At 45.6% G+C, this 20,331-nt stretch overlaps 1 protein-coding gene across 1 annotated transcript in view; it reads left to right on the top strand.

Moving 5' to 3' along the window:
- The window catches only part of sned1 (sushi, nidogen and EGF-like domains 1), a 140,993-nt gene that overhangs the window by 69,879 nt on the left and 50,783 nt on the right, over positions 1 to 20,331 (top strand). Inside the window, exons 9-15 of the mRNA XM_080185265.1 lie at positions 1,884 to 1,997; positions 2,995 to 3,129; positions 4,842 to 4,952; positions 11,162 to 11,278; positions 13,705 to 13,821; positions 14,219 to 14,335; positions 16,861 to 17,034. Of these exons, the coding sequence (XP_080041391.1) occupies positions 1,884 to 1,997; positions 2,995 to 3,129; positions 4,842 to 4,952; positions 11,162 to 11,278; positions 13,705 to 13,821; positions 14,219 to 14,335; positions 16,861 to 17,034 (885 nt within the window). The remainder of the gene's footprint in view (positions 1 to 1,883; positions 1,998 to 2,994; positions 3,130 to 4,841; positions 4,953 to 11,161; positions 11,279 to 13,704; positions 13,822 to 14,218; positions 14,336 to 16,860; positions 17,035 to 20,331) is intronic.

The raw sequence follows: 20,331 nt of genomic DNA on the forward strand, positions 1-20,331 counted from the left end.
GTGCAGTTGTTTGAAGGCAAGAAGAGGGGGTGCGGGGATGGCCTTGGCGAGATGTTCGACTTCATCAATGACATGTTGAAGACTCCAAAGAAGATGTCGTAGCTTCTCCACTTCGGGGAAGTGCTGGACGACGAAGGGTACTCTGTCCACCGTGTCCCATGATCCTCTTCTGAGGAGGTCGGCGCAGTTTTTCGCGGTGACGCATCGGAACTGTCGAACGATGAGTCGAGCGCCATTTCCTGTTCTTATGAGGGCATTTTTCAGTGTCTGGAGGTGTCTGTTGCGATCCTCCTCAGTTGAGCAGATCCTGTATATATGGAGGGCTTGTCTATAGGGGATGGCTTCTTTAATGTGTTTAGGGTGGAAGCTGGAGAACTGGAGCGTCGTGAGGTATCTGGGCTTGCGGTACAGTGAGGTGCTGAGATGGCCGTCCTTGATAGAAATGCATGTGTCCAAGAATGCAACTGATTCCGGAAAATAGTCCATGGTGAGTCTGATGGTGGGATGGAACTTGTTGATGTCATCATATAGTTGTTTCAGTGATTGTTCACCATGAATCCAAAGGAAGAAAATGTCATCGATGTATAACATCGGTTGAAGGCCCTGTGAGATGAAGAAGTCTTATCGAGCCTGTACATGAAGATGTCGGCATATTGAGGTGTGAATTTGGTCCCCATGGCTGTTCTGTGTGTCTGGATGAAGAACTAGTTGTTGAAGGTGAAGACACTGTGGTCCAGGATGAAGTGGATGAGTTGTAAAATTGCATCTGGAAACTGGCAGTTGTCGGCATTGAGTACTGAGGCAGTTGCGGCAATGCCATCATCGTGGGAGATGCTTGAAGAGGACAGCATCTCCACATAATGTTTAATGGGACAATGAAGAGGGAGCTATTTTGTATCCAACACCTGCTGTCCCTGCCTGGAGAATGTTTGATGGGAGACTAGAATAATAGAAGAACCATAGAATCCCTACAGCAAAAGGAGCCCATTTGGACCATCAAGCGTGCACCAACAACAATCCCAAGCCCTATGCCCACAACCCCACATATTTACCCAACTAATTACTCTAACCTACATGTCTTGGGACATTAAGGGACAATATTACATGGCCAATCCACCCAATCTTTGGACTGTGGAGGAAACAGAGCATCTGGAGGAAACTCACGCAGACATGAAGAGAATATACAAGCTCCATGCACACAGTCACACAAGGTCAGAGTTGAACTGAGTCCCTGGCACTGTGAGGCAGCGGTGCTAACCACTGTGCCACCATGTCGAATCATTATGCTGTATCTAACCAATGCTATATATGTCTTGAGAGTGTTTGATGTGACAGTGTAGAGGACACTTTATCTTGTGCCTAAGCCACACTGTGTGTGCTATGTAAGTGTTTGATGGGCCACTGCAAAGGCAGATTTGCTCTGGATCTGACCCACATTGTGGATGCACTCAGCATTTGCTGAGACAGCATGAAGGGAAATTTACCATGTCTTACTCACATTACTCCTGCCTTGGGAGTATTTGACGGACAGTGTGGAGGGAGGGATCTTCACTCTATTAATTAATTTTGTATTTGAAGGACAGCGTAGTTCTGTGGCACCTTGCTTCTTTTCTGGACTGCCATTCCTTCCCTAATGCCTGGTATCACTCGCAGTGAGTTTCATTGACCATGCAGTAGATGTGTGAGCCTCCCTATCTTTCTGTCTGTCTCTCTCAAAGTTAATTCCAGTTGTCCTAAGGTGCTCTCTTCCTGCTAGACATTATAATACCACAAGTGAATCTGTTGTTGCAAAGCACAAAAAGATTTATAATAAATACGTATAGTTGAGGTGAGGATCTCACTCCTGTGACTTGGTTCCTTATGATGCTGTTTCCATTATCTAGAAACTAACCAGTGTGACCCCAGCCCGTGTCAGAATGGAGGCGAGTGTATCAACCTGGTCAGTAATTACACATGTCTGTGCCCTCAGTCATTCACAGGAAAACATTGTGAATCAGGTAAGAGGAAACATCTGGTAGCCACGTGGAATTCACTGTGTAGCAATGTTGGACATCAGTGGCTAGATTGCTGACAATCCCACCACCCCCCACAATCCTCTGCCCACATTTCCCTCTCTGCTGTACCCCACCCCTCACACTCTCCACCCACACCCCCCCCTTCCTCTCACCTCTTCACCCCAGCCCTCCACCTCACCTCTCCATCCCAGCCCTCCTCAAACTGTCTGCACTAGTCCCCACCTCCCCTCTCTGGCCCGGCTCCCTCTCCTCTCTGCAGCCAGACCTCTCCTTCACACTTTCCAACCTGGCCACCACCTCCCCTCTCCAACTGAGCCCCCCCACCACCCCACCTCCGCTCTCTACCACAGCCCCCTCCCCGTCACCTCTCCGGCCTGGACCACCCTCCACTCTCTGGCCTGGACAAACCTCTCCTCTCCAGACTGGACTTCCCTTCGCTCTGCACCCTGTCCCTCCCCCACCTGTCTCTGCCCTGGCCTCCCCCGCCTTCCTCTCTACTCCACCCCAATCACATCCTGAGAACACATTTCAAGAAATGTAAATCATGGAAAATAAGCTAATTATGTTGTGAGGGGGCTTCAGAAGAGGATTCATGGGGTGGATTTGGGAGGGGATTCATGTGAATAGGTTGAAATGTGTCAATTGACATTTGTCACATTTGTGTCAGTGAGAACTTTTATTGACACACTTGAGATGCTGCTCTTGGGAGGTGACTTGGGGTTTCCGTGGCTGAAAAGGTTCAGGAAATTCTGCACCAGCAGAACTTATTCAAATGATACAAGGTAGCAGCTTGAGCAATGTAGTAAGTGTTACTGTGCCTTTAAGGCTGTTCCGTCTGTTGTGCTACTGATTGAGCTGTGCTGGTGTATGGGACCTAGTTTTGTGATCCACTGATCAAAACCACTTGGAAGAATACAGTTGGATTTAGTTCTAATTGGGAGATCCAGTTCCGTGACTTTCCTCCTTGCTGTCTCCAAAGGTGGGCCCATAGTTCCGAGCATTTGTCAGCCAAGTCCATGTCAAAATGGGGGAAAGTGCAGACTGAATGATGATGATGATGATGACTACATCTGCGACTGTCCTGAAGGATTTACAGGCCGTGACTGTGAGAATGGTAAGTATGAACCTGGGGTTGACTTAAATAAGATTGAATGCTCAGCTGTTTACACTACTCAAAGTATATTGTGAAATTCCAGCGTCACAATGCATTTACATTGAGTCTGAATCTGCAATTGGATGCAAATACTCCACACAAACATCCGTAGTGCGATTTCGATCAATGGATGGGAATCAGAATATTTTCCTATCCAATCTGGAGTCAGGCAAGGCTGATCCCCCTCCTCTCCCCCACATCCTGTTTTTGTGTTGTATGAAATCTTTTGCCAAGTCTATCAGGAAGGATGTGGCCATAATAGGCGTGGCAGTGCCAGATAGTAGAGACCCTCATATCAACTCCTCTCTGTAGCTGAACATCATCGCTATCTTCTGCTCAGATTCAATTCAAATCGGCCTCAACAAACTAGGCAAAAGATCTTTGGAATCTGGGTTCTTCGATTCTTTGACTCCCTTCACTGTCAAATTAGGCTACTGGAAGGTGCTGGAGATATTGCTTGGACAGGGCTGGGGTGTGCACCAAGAACTCAGGACCATTTTGCCAAAGTTAAACTGAAAGGGAGTTTGTGGGAGTGATGCTCCCTCTCATTGTGGGTATGAATCTCGTCACCAGGTGTGAGGTGCTCTCGATGCCACTGTATGTGGTGCACATCTTGGCCACATCCTGCTCCTGTGCCACGACAATCACCTGCTTATCTGGAGAGGTGGACCATGTCGGCAGGGACATGATATGCAAATCCCCCGACAAACAGCAGCAAGAAATTCCTTAAAATAAATTTCTTAAAGAAATTTACCCTTATCCTGATTGTCACTTTTGTGTGAATCCTCATTACATAATGAGCAAGGGCTAGATTTTATTGTGCATCACAGGTCCCCAATATTGAGACCTAATGGAGGCTCTGGGCCTGCACTTGTTGGAGGCAGAACTTTTGGCACAATTGTCACAGAAGTAGCCTCTAATTGGCTGCCACCGTGATGTCTTTTCTAATGATTCAGCAGGAGGGCTTCTGATGATACCAGCCCAATCAGAGGGCCAAGAGCCCCCAGTGGGACAGCCCCACTGGGAGAGGTAAGCACTGCTGAGAAACTGTGAGGGTGCCTCAACATGTAAACAGCTTTGGAAGTGTGTGTTTAAATTAAACATTATGAAGGGCAAAGTCATTAGGACCCTTGGACTGGAGAGGAAAACCCTTCGGCTCGATCACTTTGACCGTGAGTGAGGTCTATGATACCCGCTGATCTGTCTTTGAGCCACAGGGAGAGGGAAACACCCTTCACTGAACTGATGTCCTCTGCACAGAGTGGGACTTCCGACCTGTGGCAAAATGCCAGTGAGCATGCTAATTCATCCCTGATTAATGCCATTGTACAACCAATCTGCCTGTGGGAAAAGTCCCACATGACAGAAATGTATTGCGGGTCCCCTCTGTCTCCTTGTACTAACCTATCTCCTCCTCCAAGTCTGCCAACAGAGAGCCGGGGAATGTTGTCCCTGAATATCGCTACGTGCTGAGATGCTGTCCATCCTGGGTAACCTGATGGTCATATTGCTAATGAACGCTCCATTCAGTCAGACTCTACCATGTCACTTGCCCCTCGGGGGAAAGTTTGGAATAAAAATAAGAACACTCTTGACCACAAGTCAGTCAGGCTGTGATCTGCACGTAACATCCTCGAGAGCTACTGAAGTGCTTTCTCTTTTTTTGCCAACAGAGGTTCTCCAGCCCTGTAATGCTCACCATCAGTGCCCGCACGGAGCATCATGCACTGAATACGGAGGGACCTATCGCTGTATCTGCCCGCAAGGACCCAGTGGGAAAGATTGTGAGTCATGCATATTCTATTACAGCAAATACACACAATGCAGAGGGACAGGGAGGAGGGAACAATGACACCAACAGAATTGGATTAACATCAATAGAGATACAGTCAGTAACACAGGGTGTTGGGGGAGAAGGGTTACTGAGTGACAGTGTGAGGGAGCTGGACTAACATCAATAGGCAACAGTTTGGCATGGGTGCTTTGACAGCATCTTTCAAACCAACAGCCTCTAGCACCCTGAGAAAGAGAGAACTTAGGTAAATACAACCCATTTGGTAAAAGCAGTGTAATTCTCAAGAGAGTAAGAAGGGATAAGGTTAAGGGAGTGATTAGATAGCTATCAGGGTGACTCAACATCGATTTGTATAAAGTCAGGTGACAATTTAATCTTAATTTTAGTTTACATAGAAGAATAGCTGAAGATATAAATTCTGCATATGTTACCAGCAACCTACAAATTATTTATTTAAAGTGCAATCTCTCTTGTAATGTAGTAATTGCCATAGCCAATTTACACTCAGCAAGCTTCCAAAAACAGCAATGTGAGAATGACCAGAAAATCTGCTCTTTGTGATATTAATATTATGATAAATATTGGCCACAACGTCCAGGGATAATGCTCCTGCTCTTCTTCAGAATGCTGTGTTGGGATCTTTTTCATTCCCCCAAGCAGGCAGAAATGGGTTATTTGTGTAATATCTCATCTGAAAAGTGGCACCTGCAGCAGTTAAGCACTCCCTCAGTTGCATTGTGAATAGAGAGAGAGATTTAAATAAACCACAAGCTTGCTGTTTAAGGATCTGATGGTCATGAGATCCCCGAGAGTTGAGTAAGTTCATTTCTTTGTGTTCTGCTCAGAGGCTCGGACTCAGGGAGTCAGGATTGACAATGGGTCCTGTTCAAACGACACTTCCCACTGAATTAGTAGAAGGGGCTTTGCAGGACTGGCCGCAGCCTGTAAGACAAATGGATTTAGTTCATTCTTGCTGGCTGGGAACTCTGAAAGCTGAGGCTGGACTTCGAAGAGAGATTATGTGGAATCTTCTACTGTAGTAAAACTTATATTCTTAACACCCAGGCTCTTCTCTCTGGAGACTTGTCTGGCAAATTTTCTCAGGGCCTATCGCTTCAGTTTGGTGAGCTTCTTCCAGTTTGGAATCAGTTGAAGAAGTCCTTTTTTACCCCATGAAGGTGAAGGTTTTTAATCTGGAACTGTTACCATGTTGAGATGGTATTGGTTGCAGAATTTGTCTTTTTACAGAAGTCAACATAGTCTTCTATATGTTCATAGCAAGTTTCTACTTGCCACTCGAAACAAACATAAAGGGGACAGGCATGGAGCTTCTCCATCCTAGGTCTTAACACATTCCTGGCCAACACCAAACTGACCCTCGGTCTGTGTCGTGTGCCCTCTGACATCACTGTGTGGGCGCTACCATACTCAGTCCCACATTAACCCTGTACGAAACCATGTCTGGAGTACTGTTGAGCAGTTTTGGTCTCATGATTTAAGGAAAGATATTTCATTGGAGGCAGTTCAGCTTGATTCACTAAGATGATCGGGTATGGTGGTATTGTCTTATGAGGAAAACAAGTTGGAAGTTAGAAGAATGAGAGGTGATCTCATTGAAATATATAGGATTTTTAAGGGGCTTGACAGGGTGAATGCTGGGAGGATGTTTCTCTTCATAGAAGAGTATGAGACATGAGAGCATAGTCTCAAAATAAAAGGGTGCCAATTTAAGACAGAGATCAGAAGAGATTTCTTCTCTCAGAGGGCTGGGAGTCTTTGGAACTTCTTGCCACAAAGAGCAGTGGGAGCAGAGTGCTTGTGCATATTTAAGGCTAAGATAGATAGATTGATTTTTGATTGGTAAGGAAATCAAGGGTTATGGGTGGAGGGCAGGAAAGTGGACATGAGGAACATCGGATCAGCCATGATTCTGTTGAATGATGGAACAGGCTTGAGAGGCCGAACAGCTTATTCCAGTTCCTATTTCTTATGGTCTAATGTTCCAGGCTCTTATACTGCACAACTCTGCAGGATTTTTGTGCTCATTTAATCCTGGCCTTCTGAGCATCCCTGAATTTAGTCACTTCACCATTGGTACCCATGCCTTCAGCCATTACCTCAGTGGAAGCTGGACAGAAACTCTGGAAAAGGCACCCAAGTTGTTTTGGGAATTTGGGAAACCACTATGGAAATATTGAATTATATGCTGTTTAAAGTGTTAATTAAGAATATTGCATTAATTTTAACCTAGTAGGAAATACTTAGCTTGCAACTTTTTATAGAGTATGGGTTCTTGTATTCAAGACAGTAGGAGCAATGTGACTCCGCCACCTGTGGGGAACAATATATATTGTGGAAATTAACCATAATATTAAATAATTGTAACATGAAGAGGCACTGCTTGTGATTGAGTCAAACTTTGCTAATTTGTCACATAAGCATAGCAACAGAGGGAGTCTCAGTGATTTTAATTTATCAATTATGTGTTTGGAATTTCCTGAACATTCAATAAAAAGGAAAGCACAGAGCTGCACTACCAGTAATATTCTTCTGATGGTGATGCAGAGCTTCAGGAATTATCATGCTCACCAGTGCTACTTACTGATCAACCAATGGTGCTGCAACAGTGAATGAACATTTGCAGTTTGTAACTATTGATCTGTAAGAAATGACAGAGTTGCATTCATAAAGTGTCCTTCATGACCTGAAGCCATCCCGCATCAGTACTGATGCGGGACGGCTTCAGGTCATGAAGGACACTTTATGAATGCAACTCTGTCATTTCTTACAGATCAATAGTTACAAACTGCAAATGTTCATTCACTGTTGCAGCACCATTGGTTGATCAGTAAGTAGCACTGGTGAGCATGATAATTCCTGAAGCTCTGCATCACCATCAGAAGAATATTACTGGTAGTGCAGCTCTGTGCTTTCCTTTTTATTGAATGTTCAGGAAATTCCAAACACATAATTGATAAATTAAAATCACTGAGACTCCCTCTGTTGCTATGCTTATGTGACAAATTAGCAAAGTTTGACTCAATCACAAGCAGTGCCTCTTCATATTTACCATTTATATAGATGATCTGGAGGAGGGAACCGAGTGTATGGTGTCGAAATTTGCTGATGACACCAAGATTGGTGGAACGGCAAATTGTGCGGAGGGTGTGGAGAGTCTGCAGAAGGATCTAGATAGGCTGGGCGAATGGGCCAGGAAATGGCAAATGGAATTTAATGTTGGCAAGTGCGAGGTGGTCCACTTTGGTAGGAATAATGGTAGGAAGGATTATTACTTACATGGCGAAAAACTGCAGCAGGCGACGGTGCAGAGGGACCTCGGGGTCCTTGTGCATGAGTCGCAAAAACCCAGCTTGCAGGTGCAGCAGGTGGTCAGGAAGGCGAATGGGATGCTGGCCTTCATAGCGAAGGGGATTGAATATAAAAGTAGGGAGGTCTTGCTGCGGCTGTATAGGGCATTGCTAAGGCCGCAGCTGGAGTACATTCTCTGCCTGTTGAAGTGGTGGAGGCTACCTCGCTAAATATTTTTAAGAAGTGGGTTGATGGATTTTTGATAAGAGAGGGGATTAAGGGTTATGGGGAGAGGGCGGGAATGTGGAACTGAGCCACGACAGATCAGCCATGATCTTATTGAATGGCGGGGCAGGCTCGAAGGGCTAGATGGCCTACTCCTGCTCCTATTTCTTATGTTCTTATATTACAGCCACTGATGTGATGTAGGAAATGCCGCATCTGTTCGCACACAGCCAGCATCTTCAAACACCAATATGATAACAACCAGAGAACAGGCCATAACTTTGGGTTTCCCAGTGTCGCATTTGGGAGGGACACTCCAGTAATACACTGGAGAACCCCTCCAGAAGGTTCCCAGGTAAAGATTTACCTGGCAATTTCCCAGAAGTGGTAACTTCCGCTGGACAATTGCGCAAGACTGGAAACCATCTAACAAAGAAAAGAAACCCTTCCTAACTCCAGAGCAACTATCCACCCCTCCACCCTCCCCCCCCGCCCCGCCTCCCCTCCCCTCCTCTCCCCAGCTCTGGCCTCCTGCTCTCCGGACCAGGAGTCCTGCACCCTCTCGTCCCTGCTCCAAGATAGACCTTTTGCCTCCTTCCCCCTTCTGGTTTAAATCCCCTCACCTCCCGGTAAACCACTTGCCAGTGAAACTTACCTGCTCCCTTGTCCCTTTAAACATTCCCTTTATTGCTGTAAAAAAAAGGGCCTGCCTTACCTCTCTGCACTCCAGTTTCTCCACACCACTGTTGCTGGGAGCACACTGCACTGCTGCTGTCTCACCCAGTCTGAGTGTTTTACTGATGTCAGTTGTAGGATAATTCAGAGAGGACTTCGCTGCTGTTCTTTGGAAGGATGCCAATAAATTGTTTATATCCATCTAAAAGGACAGAAGAAGCCTTGGTTTAACATCACCTTCAAAAGGCAGCAACTTTGATAGTGCAGCATTCCCTCTGTACAGAAGTGTCAGCCTCAATTCTGTTGGGCCTGATTTTATCATTTTCATTCTAAGTGCTGAATCTGGGCGTAATGCAGGTCTGACTTAGAAATCTGCTTTCAGGTGCCCCCATATGCACTCAGCCTGAAAATAACATCTCCAGTCCCATTCGGGTGGGACTTAGCACGCCTGAAATGATTGGAGCTCTGACCTGCGCATGTGCAGTTAGAAAAAAATTTGAAAAAGCGTGCCAGTGTCAGATCGTTCCCAGGCAGAGAGCGGAGAAGGCAGCCCGGGAGCGAAAAGCGGGAGTGATGGCCCCTACACACATCATTGTCGCCCTTATCCATTCCTCCCCCACTACCCACACACATCACTGTCGCATTTATCCATCCCACCCACTACCCACACACATCACTGTCCCCCTTATCCACCCCCTACTACCCACACACATCACTGTCCCCCTTATCCACCCCCCTACTACCCACGCACATCACTGTCCCCCTTATCCACTCCCCCCCCCACAACTACTCATACACATCACTGTCTCCCTTATCCACCAAACCCCCCCACTCCCCAGATAGATCGCCACCCCTGTCCCCCTCCTCTGCCCACCAATCGCAGAGTGGCAGCGGACCTCCTTGCCCCCCCCCCCCCCACCAGAGATCCATCTGCCCCCCTCCCCCACAAGTGAGCAATCGGGCCTCCCCCCCAGCCTTCCCAAGATACATCTTACCCGCCTCCCTCCTCCCCTCCTCCTCTCACCCCAGACAACGATCTGGCCTCACTCCCCCACCCTCCCCCCAGGGAATGGTCTGGCCTCACTCACACACCCCCTGTCCCCACTCCCCCCAGACAACTATCTGGCCTCACTTCCTCCCTTCACCACCACCAGACAATGATCAGCCCTCTCCCCCCCCCGCCCACCCGCCAGAGATACTTCTGACCCGCTTCCTCCTCCCCCCCACCCAACCAAAGAATGATCTGACCTGCCTCCCTCCTCCCTCCTGCACCCTCCACCTCTGATCTGAGTCAGGGAGCTGTTGGAATCTCTGAACGTGCTCTTCAGAAGCTGGAGTGCCCGATTCAGACTTTTATTCAGCAGGTCCATTACGGCGTGGTTCTGGATTGGCGAACGTGGTGGTAAAGGGAGAAATGCTGATAGTTGGGCAGGCAGTTCATTAATTCAATTTAAATACATGCAAATGCATTTAAATTGTCATTGCGCCCGTTTCGGGTGCGAATTGGATTGCCACCATTCCTGGGTTTCGGTAAAGTGGCAATCTGCATGGATGCGGGCGCAGATCGCGTTAATGGCCTCACACCCAACTTTAACACATTTCGCACCGAAAACGGGCACGACGCAATGGTAATGGTAATGTCTGTATGGGGACTTGAATCCATAAGTTACTGATTTATAGGGGAATTTCACAGTAACTTCATTGCAATGTTAATGTAAACCTTACTTGTGACTAATAAATAAACTTTACCTGAATGTGTACTGGCTGATAACTTTTTCTTGTGTTGTAATGTGTATGTGTATTTATTTATTTTAAGTTCCAGTAACCTGGCCCTATGCCCTGGGATTCATATGTAATGTTAGAAGTGTTTGTGTCTGTTCACACTGACTGTGGAAAACGCTGACACGCCTTATTCATAAGTAAGTCTCGCTCTTCGTCTCAGCATTCTGTTTGTATCAGAGTCACTAAGGGTCTCTTTCTTGCTTTCAGTGATGCCATCCCCCTGTGACTCAGACCCTTGTCAGAGAGGAGGGACTTGCAATGAACAGGATGGCTCCTATACCTGCCAGTGCCCCCCGGGTTTCAGTGGACAGCGGTGTGAAAAAGGTCTGTGCTTACTCCATCTTCACCTCTTCAAGAAACTAACTGAGACCCTCTTACACCATCAGGTCCTTTATAACCTGTCTAGTCTGTCACTCTGTCAGACCTGCAAACCACAATGTTCAATTACTTGACCGGTTTTCAATTCAATTTCACCTTTGTGACTACTTTTAAAGTTCCTAGCAGGCACAGCTGGAAATTACCAAGCACTGGATAATAATTTGGCAATAAATTGATAAAAATGACAAAGATGAGAGACCACTGATTGGATCAGCATAGTTTTATACTCCTACAGCAAGGGCTGAGGTTGAGATATAGTCTTTCTCTGTGGCAACATGCAAGCAAATTTATTTTGATATTTTTCTACTCCAGTTAGTTGGCCTAGGGAATTAGAATGTAAGACCGTAAGATATAGGAGCAGAATTATGCCATTCGGCCCATCAAGTCTGCTCCGCTATTCAATCATGGCTGATATGATTCTCATCTCCATTCTCCTGTCTTCTCCCCATAACCCTTGATCCCCTTATTGATCAAGAACCTATCTATCTCTACAGGCCTCTACAGCTTTCTGTGGCAATGAGTTCCACAGGTTTACCACGCTTTGCTGAAGAAATTCCTCCTCATCTCAGTTTTAAAGGAGCATCCCATCACTCTGAAGTTGTGCCCTCAAGTTCTACTCTCTCCCACTAGCAGAAATATCCTCTCCACATCCACTCTACCTAGGCCTCTCAGTATTCTGTCACTTTCGATTAGATCCCTCCTCATCCTACTAAACTCCGTCGAATATAGACACAGACTCCTCATCCGCATCTCATATGAAGGGGATTTCATAGTGAAGGGGATTGAATATAAAAGTAGGGAGGTCTTGCTGCAGCTGTATAGGGCATTGGTGAGGCCGCAACTGGAGTACTGTGTGCATTTTTGGGCGCCGCACCTGCGCAAAGATATTTTGGCCTTGGAGGGACTGCAGAGGAGGTTTACTAGGCTGATACCGGAGTTGAGGGGGTTGAGCTATGAGGAGAGGCTGAATAAACTGGGCTTGTACTCGTTAGAGTTTAGAAGAATGAGGGGAGATCTCATTGAGACGTATAAGATGATGAATGGGATGGATAGGATAGAGGTGGAAAGACTCTTCCCGCTCAAAAAAGACAATAGGACTAGGGGGCACAGCCTCAAGATAAAAGGGGGGCAGTTTAGAACGGAGTTGAGGAGGAACTTCTTCACTCAAAGGGTGGTGAATCTCTGGAATTCTCTGCCCGTTGAAGTGGTGGAGGCTGCCTCGCTAAATATTTTTAAGACGCGGGTTGATGGGTTTTTGATAGGAGAGGGGATTAAGGGTTATGGGGAGAGGGCGGGAAAGTGGAACTGAGCAGCGACAGATCAGCCATGATCTTATTGAATGGCGGGGCAGGCTCGAAGGGCTGGATGGCCTACTCCTGCTCCTATTTCTTATGTTCTTATGTTCTTATGACAAACCCTTCATTCCTGGGATCATTCTGAGTTCTGATAGATCCATGCAGAGACCTTTACCTTGCTTCTAATTCTGTTTCTAGCCCATGCTACAGTATCTGTTCGATGGGATTGTGTAGGGCGAGGTTAACTTTGTATCTAATGTATACTGCGCCTGACCTAGGAGAGATTTGAATGGATGGGGCAGAGAGAGACTTTAATTTGTAGCTAACTCATGTTACAGGCTAAATCTGTATCTGGCCAGGGAATGCTTAATGGGCCGTATAATGACAGAATTGTTATGGTGCTGAAGAAGGCCATTTGGCCCACCATGTCTACACCATCTTTCCAAATGAACATTCTGATTTAATGCCATTGCCCTGCCCTTTTCCCTGTAACCCAAACTGTTTTGATGCAGCTAGTGCCTTCTTGAATGTCTCAATTGAACCTTCCTCCACCATACTTCCAGGCAGTGCATTCCAGACCCAAACTACTCGATGTATGTAAAAGTCTTTCCATCACATTTGCTTCTTTTGCAAATCACTTTAAATCTGTGCCCTCTCATTCTTGATCCTTTGATGAGCAGGAACAAGTTCTCCATATCTATTGTGTCCAATTTTGAACATTTCTATCAAATCTCCTCTTAGCCTTCTTCTCTCAAGGAGAATAGTCTCAATCTCTCCAATCTATCCTCATAACTGAACTCTGTGTCTGAGTTACATTTGTACTGGGAGTGTGAGATAGTGTTGTGATAGTTTAATTCTGTTTCTAGCCCATGCTGTACCTGTTTAACGGGTAGTTTACTTTGTATCTAACTCATATTGTGTCTGACCTAGAAATGTTTGCTCGGCCAATTAAAGAGAGTTCTATTCTGTTCCTACACTCTGCGGAGAATCCATGGCTGACTGCACCCCCACACTGGTATGTTCAAAATAAGAATAAATCATCTGCAAATAAAATGATATTTTTCTCCATTCTCTCAGAAAGACTCCGCTCCTGTGCGTCGAATCCATGTCGGAATGGTGGAACTTGTAAGGAGGCTCATGGGACTTACCAGTGCGTCTGTCTGTATCGCTTCACAGGAAAGAATTGTGAGACTGGTACGTCCAGAAGACAATAAAAAGAGGGGTCCACTGCAGGATGTGCATTTAGTAACACGGGGGTCTCATTGTGGAGTAGGTGCACCGGGAGAATGGTACCTGTGTTACCTCTACCAAAATGGTTTCAGCTTTACCTGTTTAGATTGGGCTGAGATTTTCACTGGGATCTTACCAAAAAACTGGGATATAGGGACGGGGGATGGGCGGGGGGGGGGGGGGGGCGCAGTAGTTGGTAGAATTTTACATCACAACAATAAAACGGGAGTACGTCATTGCAGGTTAATGACACCAATGTATAGAAGGTCTCACTCTGTGTGTCTGAGTGTCTATTTATTTCTGATTGACTGACTCCTTTTCATTGTTTTATTTTTAACAGAGTTTTGTCCTCTCTCCATAGGTAAACCAGACCCGTGCTCATCCAGCCCATGTCAGAATGGTGGTACCTGTTTCCACTACATTGGTAAATACAAGTGTGAATGCCCAAGAGGATTCACCGGCCGGCATTGTGACACAGGTATACTGAGCTCAATCTGTGCAAGAATACAGCAGCAAACTGCTGCTGTCACATTTCCTTTTGTCTGCAATCTCGAAAAGAATCTCATTCCTACTGACCCTAATTGGACAGAATTCCACATGGTTAAATCACTTCTCATTGACTACTTTTGTACAAAATCCCATTCCAATTTCCAAATTTGGATGAATTTCCTTCCCACTGACTCATTGTGAGAATCCCAGTAGACCAAGGGCTGGATTTTATCTATTGCTCGTCCTCCTGCTGGAAGGGTTGGTCATGATATTACGTGAGGGATGGCCTTAATGAGCTCAGCATGGGACTTCTGCCCCAAGGTGGAAGGAAGTCTCACCCTTGAGAACTACTAGTCAATTAGATTGTGGGTGCTTTTGGGATTGCAAGAAATCCCATGATAAAGACAGCAATGGATCCTGGCCTTGGAGACGTCTGGGATTTTTGGGTGGGGCGGATGGGAACCCCAGAGGAATGAGGCTGTGGTTTTGGAAGCTGATGGGGGAGGTGCAGTAAAAAGGTGGGTACCTTCCTTCCTGCTTTTTCACCAGAGTTAGTGAAAAAAAAACTGGCCTGCCCATTCTTGTCAAATTTCACCCACCAACCACAGTATGGCATGGACAGTGTTAATTGACTTGTTAACAAGCTCCAATGCTCATTAATGAGTTCTGCCAATTTCACCGTCTGCCTGACCACCACATTATGAAAAACTTTTATATTGGTGTTGGATTCGTGAATTTAACATGTGCGCAAAATCTGCATGGCCAACTATCTCCATTTTCAAGCACAAATCTCTTCCGTTAACTCTCACTGTGAGAATTCTATAGACCAATCCCTTTGCATTGGCTCTCACCATATAGAATCCCAGGAAATGAAATTCCTTATCATTCATTGTTGGCTTGTAGAGTTTCTATAAATCCATTCTTCTCACCTCTCTTGTTTATAACTTCCATAGGTCAACCCTTCCCAACCACTCCAACATATCAAGTCTACTAAATTTCCCACTTAACTCTTTGTGTTGAATCTCAGTGGGCCAAACAATTAGTTTACCATAATTCTGGGGGCTGGACAAGGATACCATGTTGAAACATGAATTTAGTTAATGTGCCACTTGAGGCTGATTATTGCCACATGTATTCCAGGGGCCCCACAACCAAGCAATGTCAGTTTTCATTATTAGATTCTCCCCTTTAGATCCAATGCGATTGCTGTACTCTGCTCTGACCAATGTGTTCATTTGAGATTATGCTCCAGCATGACACCAGCCATGACTAGAAAGACAGTAGTCACCATTGCAGTCATCAGTGTAATAAGTTTAATTTCTTAATGATGTCTCTATATGTGTCCTGAAGATTGTATAGCTGGTGTTTAAACAATGGGAGACTCCATAGTGAAATATTAATCTGGATTTTGTGGTGAGGTAGGGACACTCTCTGATGACTGAAAGAAGTCTCACTGAGAGATCCAATAGTGACAATTTCAGCTCTGTCACAGGATGGAGCAGTCAAGCACATTCACAAATTCTCAGTTACCCAATCAGAAAACAAAAATGCACTAAAAATCAAATCATGGAATTGTGTTTCCTACTGCAGTTTAAAGATTGGGATCTACACATACAGCTCGATTTAATCCTTCCCCACCAAGAGGTTTGAAGGCAGAGATGGAGGAGGGGGAGCTTGTTCAATGCAGCAGGCAGTCTGCCAGCCACCTATCAGCCTATCCCAACCCCCACTGCAATTATACCAGTGTTGAAGGTGGCTAGTGGACCAGTAGAGGCCCATAAGTGAGCAATTAATGTCCACTTAAGGGCCTCATCCTGACATCACCAGGATTTAGTTGTAAGCAAGACTTCTAATCCCACCGAAGGTGATTTGCCTTGTGGCCGGTTCCCAGATGGCATGACAATTGACTTTGGTGGTACTGAAGGATCCCATTGCCAGCCAATGGCAAACTGCCACTGCCGCTGTAAAATCCGTAGTGGGCTGTTGGGCCAGCCAATCCCGGCCCATATCATTGTCAACAAGTCAATTATCTTCACGGGCTAATCTCTCAAGTTGGGTCATAAGCGTCCCATTTGATATTGAAATGGGTTTCTGACCACTCCCCCACCCCCCTCACCATACCCCGTCCATCACAAAGATTGTCAACTTCCATTCCCATAGCATCACCTGCCTTTAGCCCCACCTCAGCCACACTGAACTGAGATACTCATCTGTCACCTAAAGACTGGTCCTTATCCTCCATCAAACTCAACAGATCCAAAATCGCTGCCTGTATACCTGGGCCAAGTCCCATTCAGTCACTGCTACTCTGGCCCTCATTTTCCTGAACCTCACATTTTAAATTCTCAACTTTGTACGTGATCCTCTCTATCTTTGTACTGTACCTGCAGCCCCTCCCCAGACTGAATAATGAGATGAAGTTGTTTCTATCAGAGATCCAGATCAATATTTTGAAGCCATATGCCCATTCCATCAGCCTTTCTTTTACAACAACAGTGCAAATTGTTTCTTTAGAGGTGGACTGTGGGATCCCCAGTGAGGTGAAACATGCTGAGGTGCTCATCTCTTCGACTAAGTATGGCTCAGTCGCTCAGTACGTCTGTGAAGCTGGATACGCAGTGCAGCCCAGTACAGGTGAGAGCACCTGTCGGTTGGATGGAAGATGGAGCGAAGCTCCAACATGTGAAGGTGAGTGAAACAGTCGCCCCACAGCCATGGAGGTCTGCCTCCTGAAAACACCTTCAGCTTCCTGGAAGTGGTAGAGAGTGGTAGATTGTAGCCATTACAGGAGTGATAATAGCTGGATGAGAGTTACATGAGTGACAATAGCTGGGCGTGAGTTACAGGAATGATGACAACTGGGTTGTGAGTTACAGGCTGTAATCTAATGAAGTGGTTTGAATAGGTTATGTATTAAATAAGGGATATCAGGGTGAGGGTTACAGGCTAAAATCAAGTCCAAGGGTTCAATGGTTTAAATGTAGAATAACAGACTCCTAGGAGTGAGTCACATACGAGGAGTTCCGATGTTTTATATATGGAATACTGTGTACCTAGGGATGAATGTAATAATGGAGTCTTGATTTTGTGATCCCAATCCCTGGGGAATTTTGGACTTTCTGCAAAGGTTTATATTACAGTCGTTAATCTTCACAGCGCCTGACATATGCACTAATTCAGAATCAATTTTTAAACTTGCTCAAGCCAAGGTCAAGAATTCATCCAGCATGCCTCCTGTCATATATATTACCTATTTGCGTATATCATTGTTTAAAAATAAGGGATGACTCATTTAAGACAGAGATGAGAATTTTGTTACTCTAAGGGTCGTGAGTCTCTGGAACTCTCTTCCTCAAAAGGCAGTGGAAGCAAATCTTTGAATATTTTTAAGGTAGAGCTGGATAGATTCTTCATTAACGAGGGATGAAAGATTATCAAGGTTGGCATAAGTGTGGGGTTACAATCGGATCAGCCATGTTGTTGTTGAATGGTGGAGTAGGCTCAAGGGCCAAGTGACCTGTTCCTGCTCCTAATTTTTGTATTAGTTTGTATTAAAGCAACAGTCTGACTGCCTATTTTCTGCATTATTGAGGAATTGATTTTCAAAACTCCTCAAATCTGAAGCAAGAGGGTAGCCAGGGAGAGGGTTGGCCCACTCAAGGACGAGGGAGAGAATCTATGTGAGGAGCCACTATGTCAGTATTCACCAAAGAGAAGGACTTGGTGGAAGATGGGTCTGGGAAAGGATGTGTAGATAGTTTGAGCCATGTTGAGATCAAAGAGGAGGAGATATTGGCATTATTGAGAAACATTAAAGTAGATGAGTCTCCAGGGGCTGATGAGATATATTCCAGAATACTGAGAGGCAGGAAAGGAAGTAAATTGCTGGGGCCTTGACAGAAGTCTTTGTATCCTCACTGCCTACAAGTGAGGTCATGATGTGGAGATGCCGGCATTAGACGGGGGTAAACACAGTAAGAAGTCTCACAACACCAGGTTAAAGTGCCCCATCAAATACTTGAAGGGTTAGACATAGCACACATTGGATGCAGAGTAAAATCTTATCTGTAAGCAGTGTTTTTAAGCAGTTCTGATGTTTGTGAGGGTGCTATGTGGTGTTATTTTTATTTCACTACATTGTAAATTAGGAGGAATCGTTGACGCCAGTTTAACCCCAACTGGAATATCAGATAGAGCACTGAATGAACAGAAATCTGGCATTAGCTAGGCAAGGGAGGAAATTGCAGGGGCTCTGACTCAAATTTTTAATTCCTCCTTGGCCACCAGAGAGGTGCTAGAAAACTGGAGAACAGCTAATGGGATTCCACTGTTTAACAAAGGTTGTAAAGACAAGATTAAAGACCAGCAATTCTCACGTCTGAGGTTGGGAAACTACTGCAGAAGAATCTGAAGGAAAGAATCTGTCTCCTTTGGTGAGGCAAGGTTTGATCAGGAATAGTCAGCATGGTTTTTTTCAGAGGGAGGTCATGCCAACAAATATGATTGAATTTTTTGAGCATGTAACTGAGTGTATGGATGAAGATAGTGTGGTTGAAATAGTTTTCATGGATTTCAGCAAAGCCTTTGACAAAGTCCCAAATGGGAACTTACTAAGAAGGCTAATGCAAATGGGATACAGGCTGATCTGACAATGTGGATTTATAATTGGCTTAGCGGTAGGGGACAGAGATTGGTGACAGACTGCTGCTTTAGTGACTGGAGGCCACTGATCAGTGGCATACGACAGGGATCCGTGCTGGATTCCCTATTGTTCGTCATATATAAATATCATAGATGACTATGTGGGGGGTAGGATCAGTAAGTTTGCTGCTGACACAAAGATTGGCCGGGTGGTTAACAGTGAGGTTTGAGTGTCTTGGATTACAGGAAGATATAGATGAGATGGTCAAATGGGCGGATAAGTGGCAAATGGAATTTAACCCTGAAAAGTGTGAGGTGATGCACTTTTGAAGGAGTAATTTGACAAGGAAGTGTACAATGAAAGACCCAACACTGGGAAGTTCTGAAGAACAAAGGGACCTTGGTGTGTTTGTCCACAGATCTCTGAAGGTGGAAAGGCAGGTTATTAGAATGGTGAAAAATGCATATGGCATATTCACCTTTATCAATTGGGTTGTAGATTACAAAAGCAGAAAGATCACAATGGAGTTGTATAGAGCTTTGGTGAGGCCACAGCTGGAGTACTGTGTGCAGTTCTGATCACCAAATTATAGGAAGGACATGAACGCACTGGAGAGAGTGCGGAGGATGTTGTCTGGGATGGAACATTTAAGTTATTGGGGCAGCACGGTAGCACAGTGGTTAGCACTGCTGCTTCACATCTCCAGGGACCTGGGTTCAATTCCCGGTTCGGGTCACTGTCTGTGTGGAGTCTGCACATTCTCCTTGTGACTGTGCGGGTTTCCTCTGGGTGCTCTGGTTTCCTCCCACAGTTCAAAGATGTGCGGATTAGGTTGATTGGCCATGCTAAAATTGCCCCTTAGTGTCCTGAGATGCTTAGGTTAGCGGGATTAACGGGTAAAATATGTAGGGATACGGGGTAGGGCCTGGGTGGGATTGTGATCGATGCAGACTTGATGGGCCGAAGGGCCTCTTTCTGCACTGTAGAGTTCTATGATTCCATTATGAAGAGAGTTTGGATAGGCTTGAGTGTTTTTGTTGGAGTAGAGAAGACTAAGGAGAGATCTGATTGAGATGCTCAAGATTATGAGGGGCATCGGCAGGGTGGATAAGGAGCAGCTTAGTTGAAGGGTCAGTTATGAGGGGACAAAAGTTAAATTTAAGGGGTGGGAGGTTCAGGAGGGATTTGAGGAAAAACCTTTTTACTCAGAGGGGGTGACTATCTGGAATGCACTGCCTAGGAGAGTGGTGGAGGCAGGATGCTTCACATCCTTTAAAAAGGATGAGTCCTTGGCATGCCATAACATTCAAGGCTATGGGCCAAGTGCTGACAAGTGGGATTAG

The sequence above is a fragment of the Carcharhinus amblyrhynchos genome, chromosome 3 (assembly GCF_965287045.1).
Source record: "Carcharhinus amblyrhynchos chromosome 3, sCarAmb.v2.hapA, whole genome shotgun sequence".
NCBI classification, from domain to species: domain Eukaryota; kingdom Metazoa; phylum Chordata; class Chondrichthyes; order Carcharhiniformes; family Carcharhinidae; genus Carcharhinus; species Carcharhinus amblyrhynchos.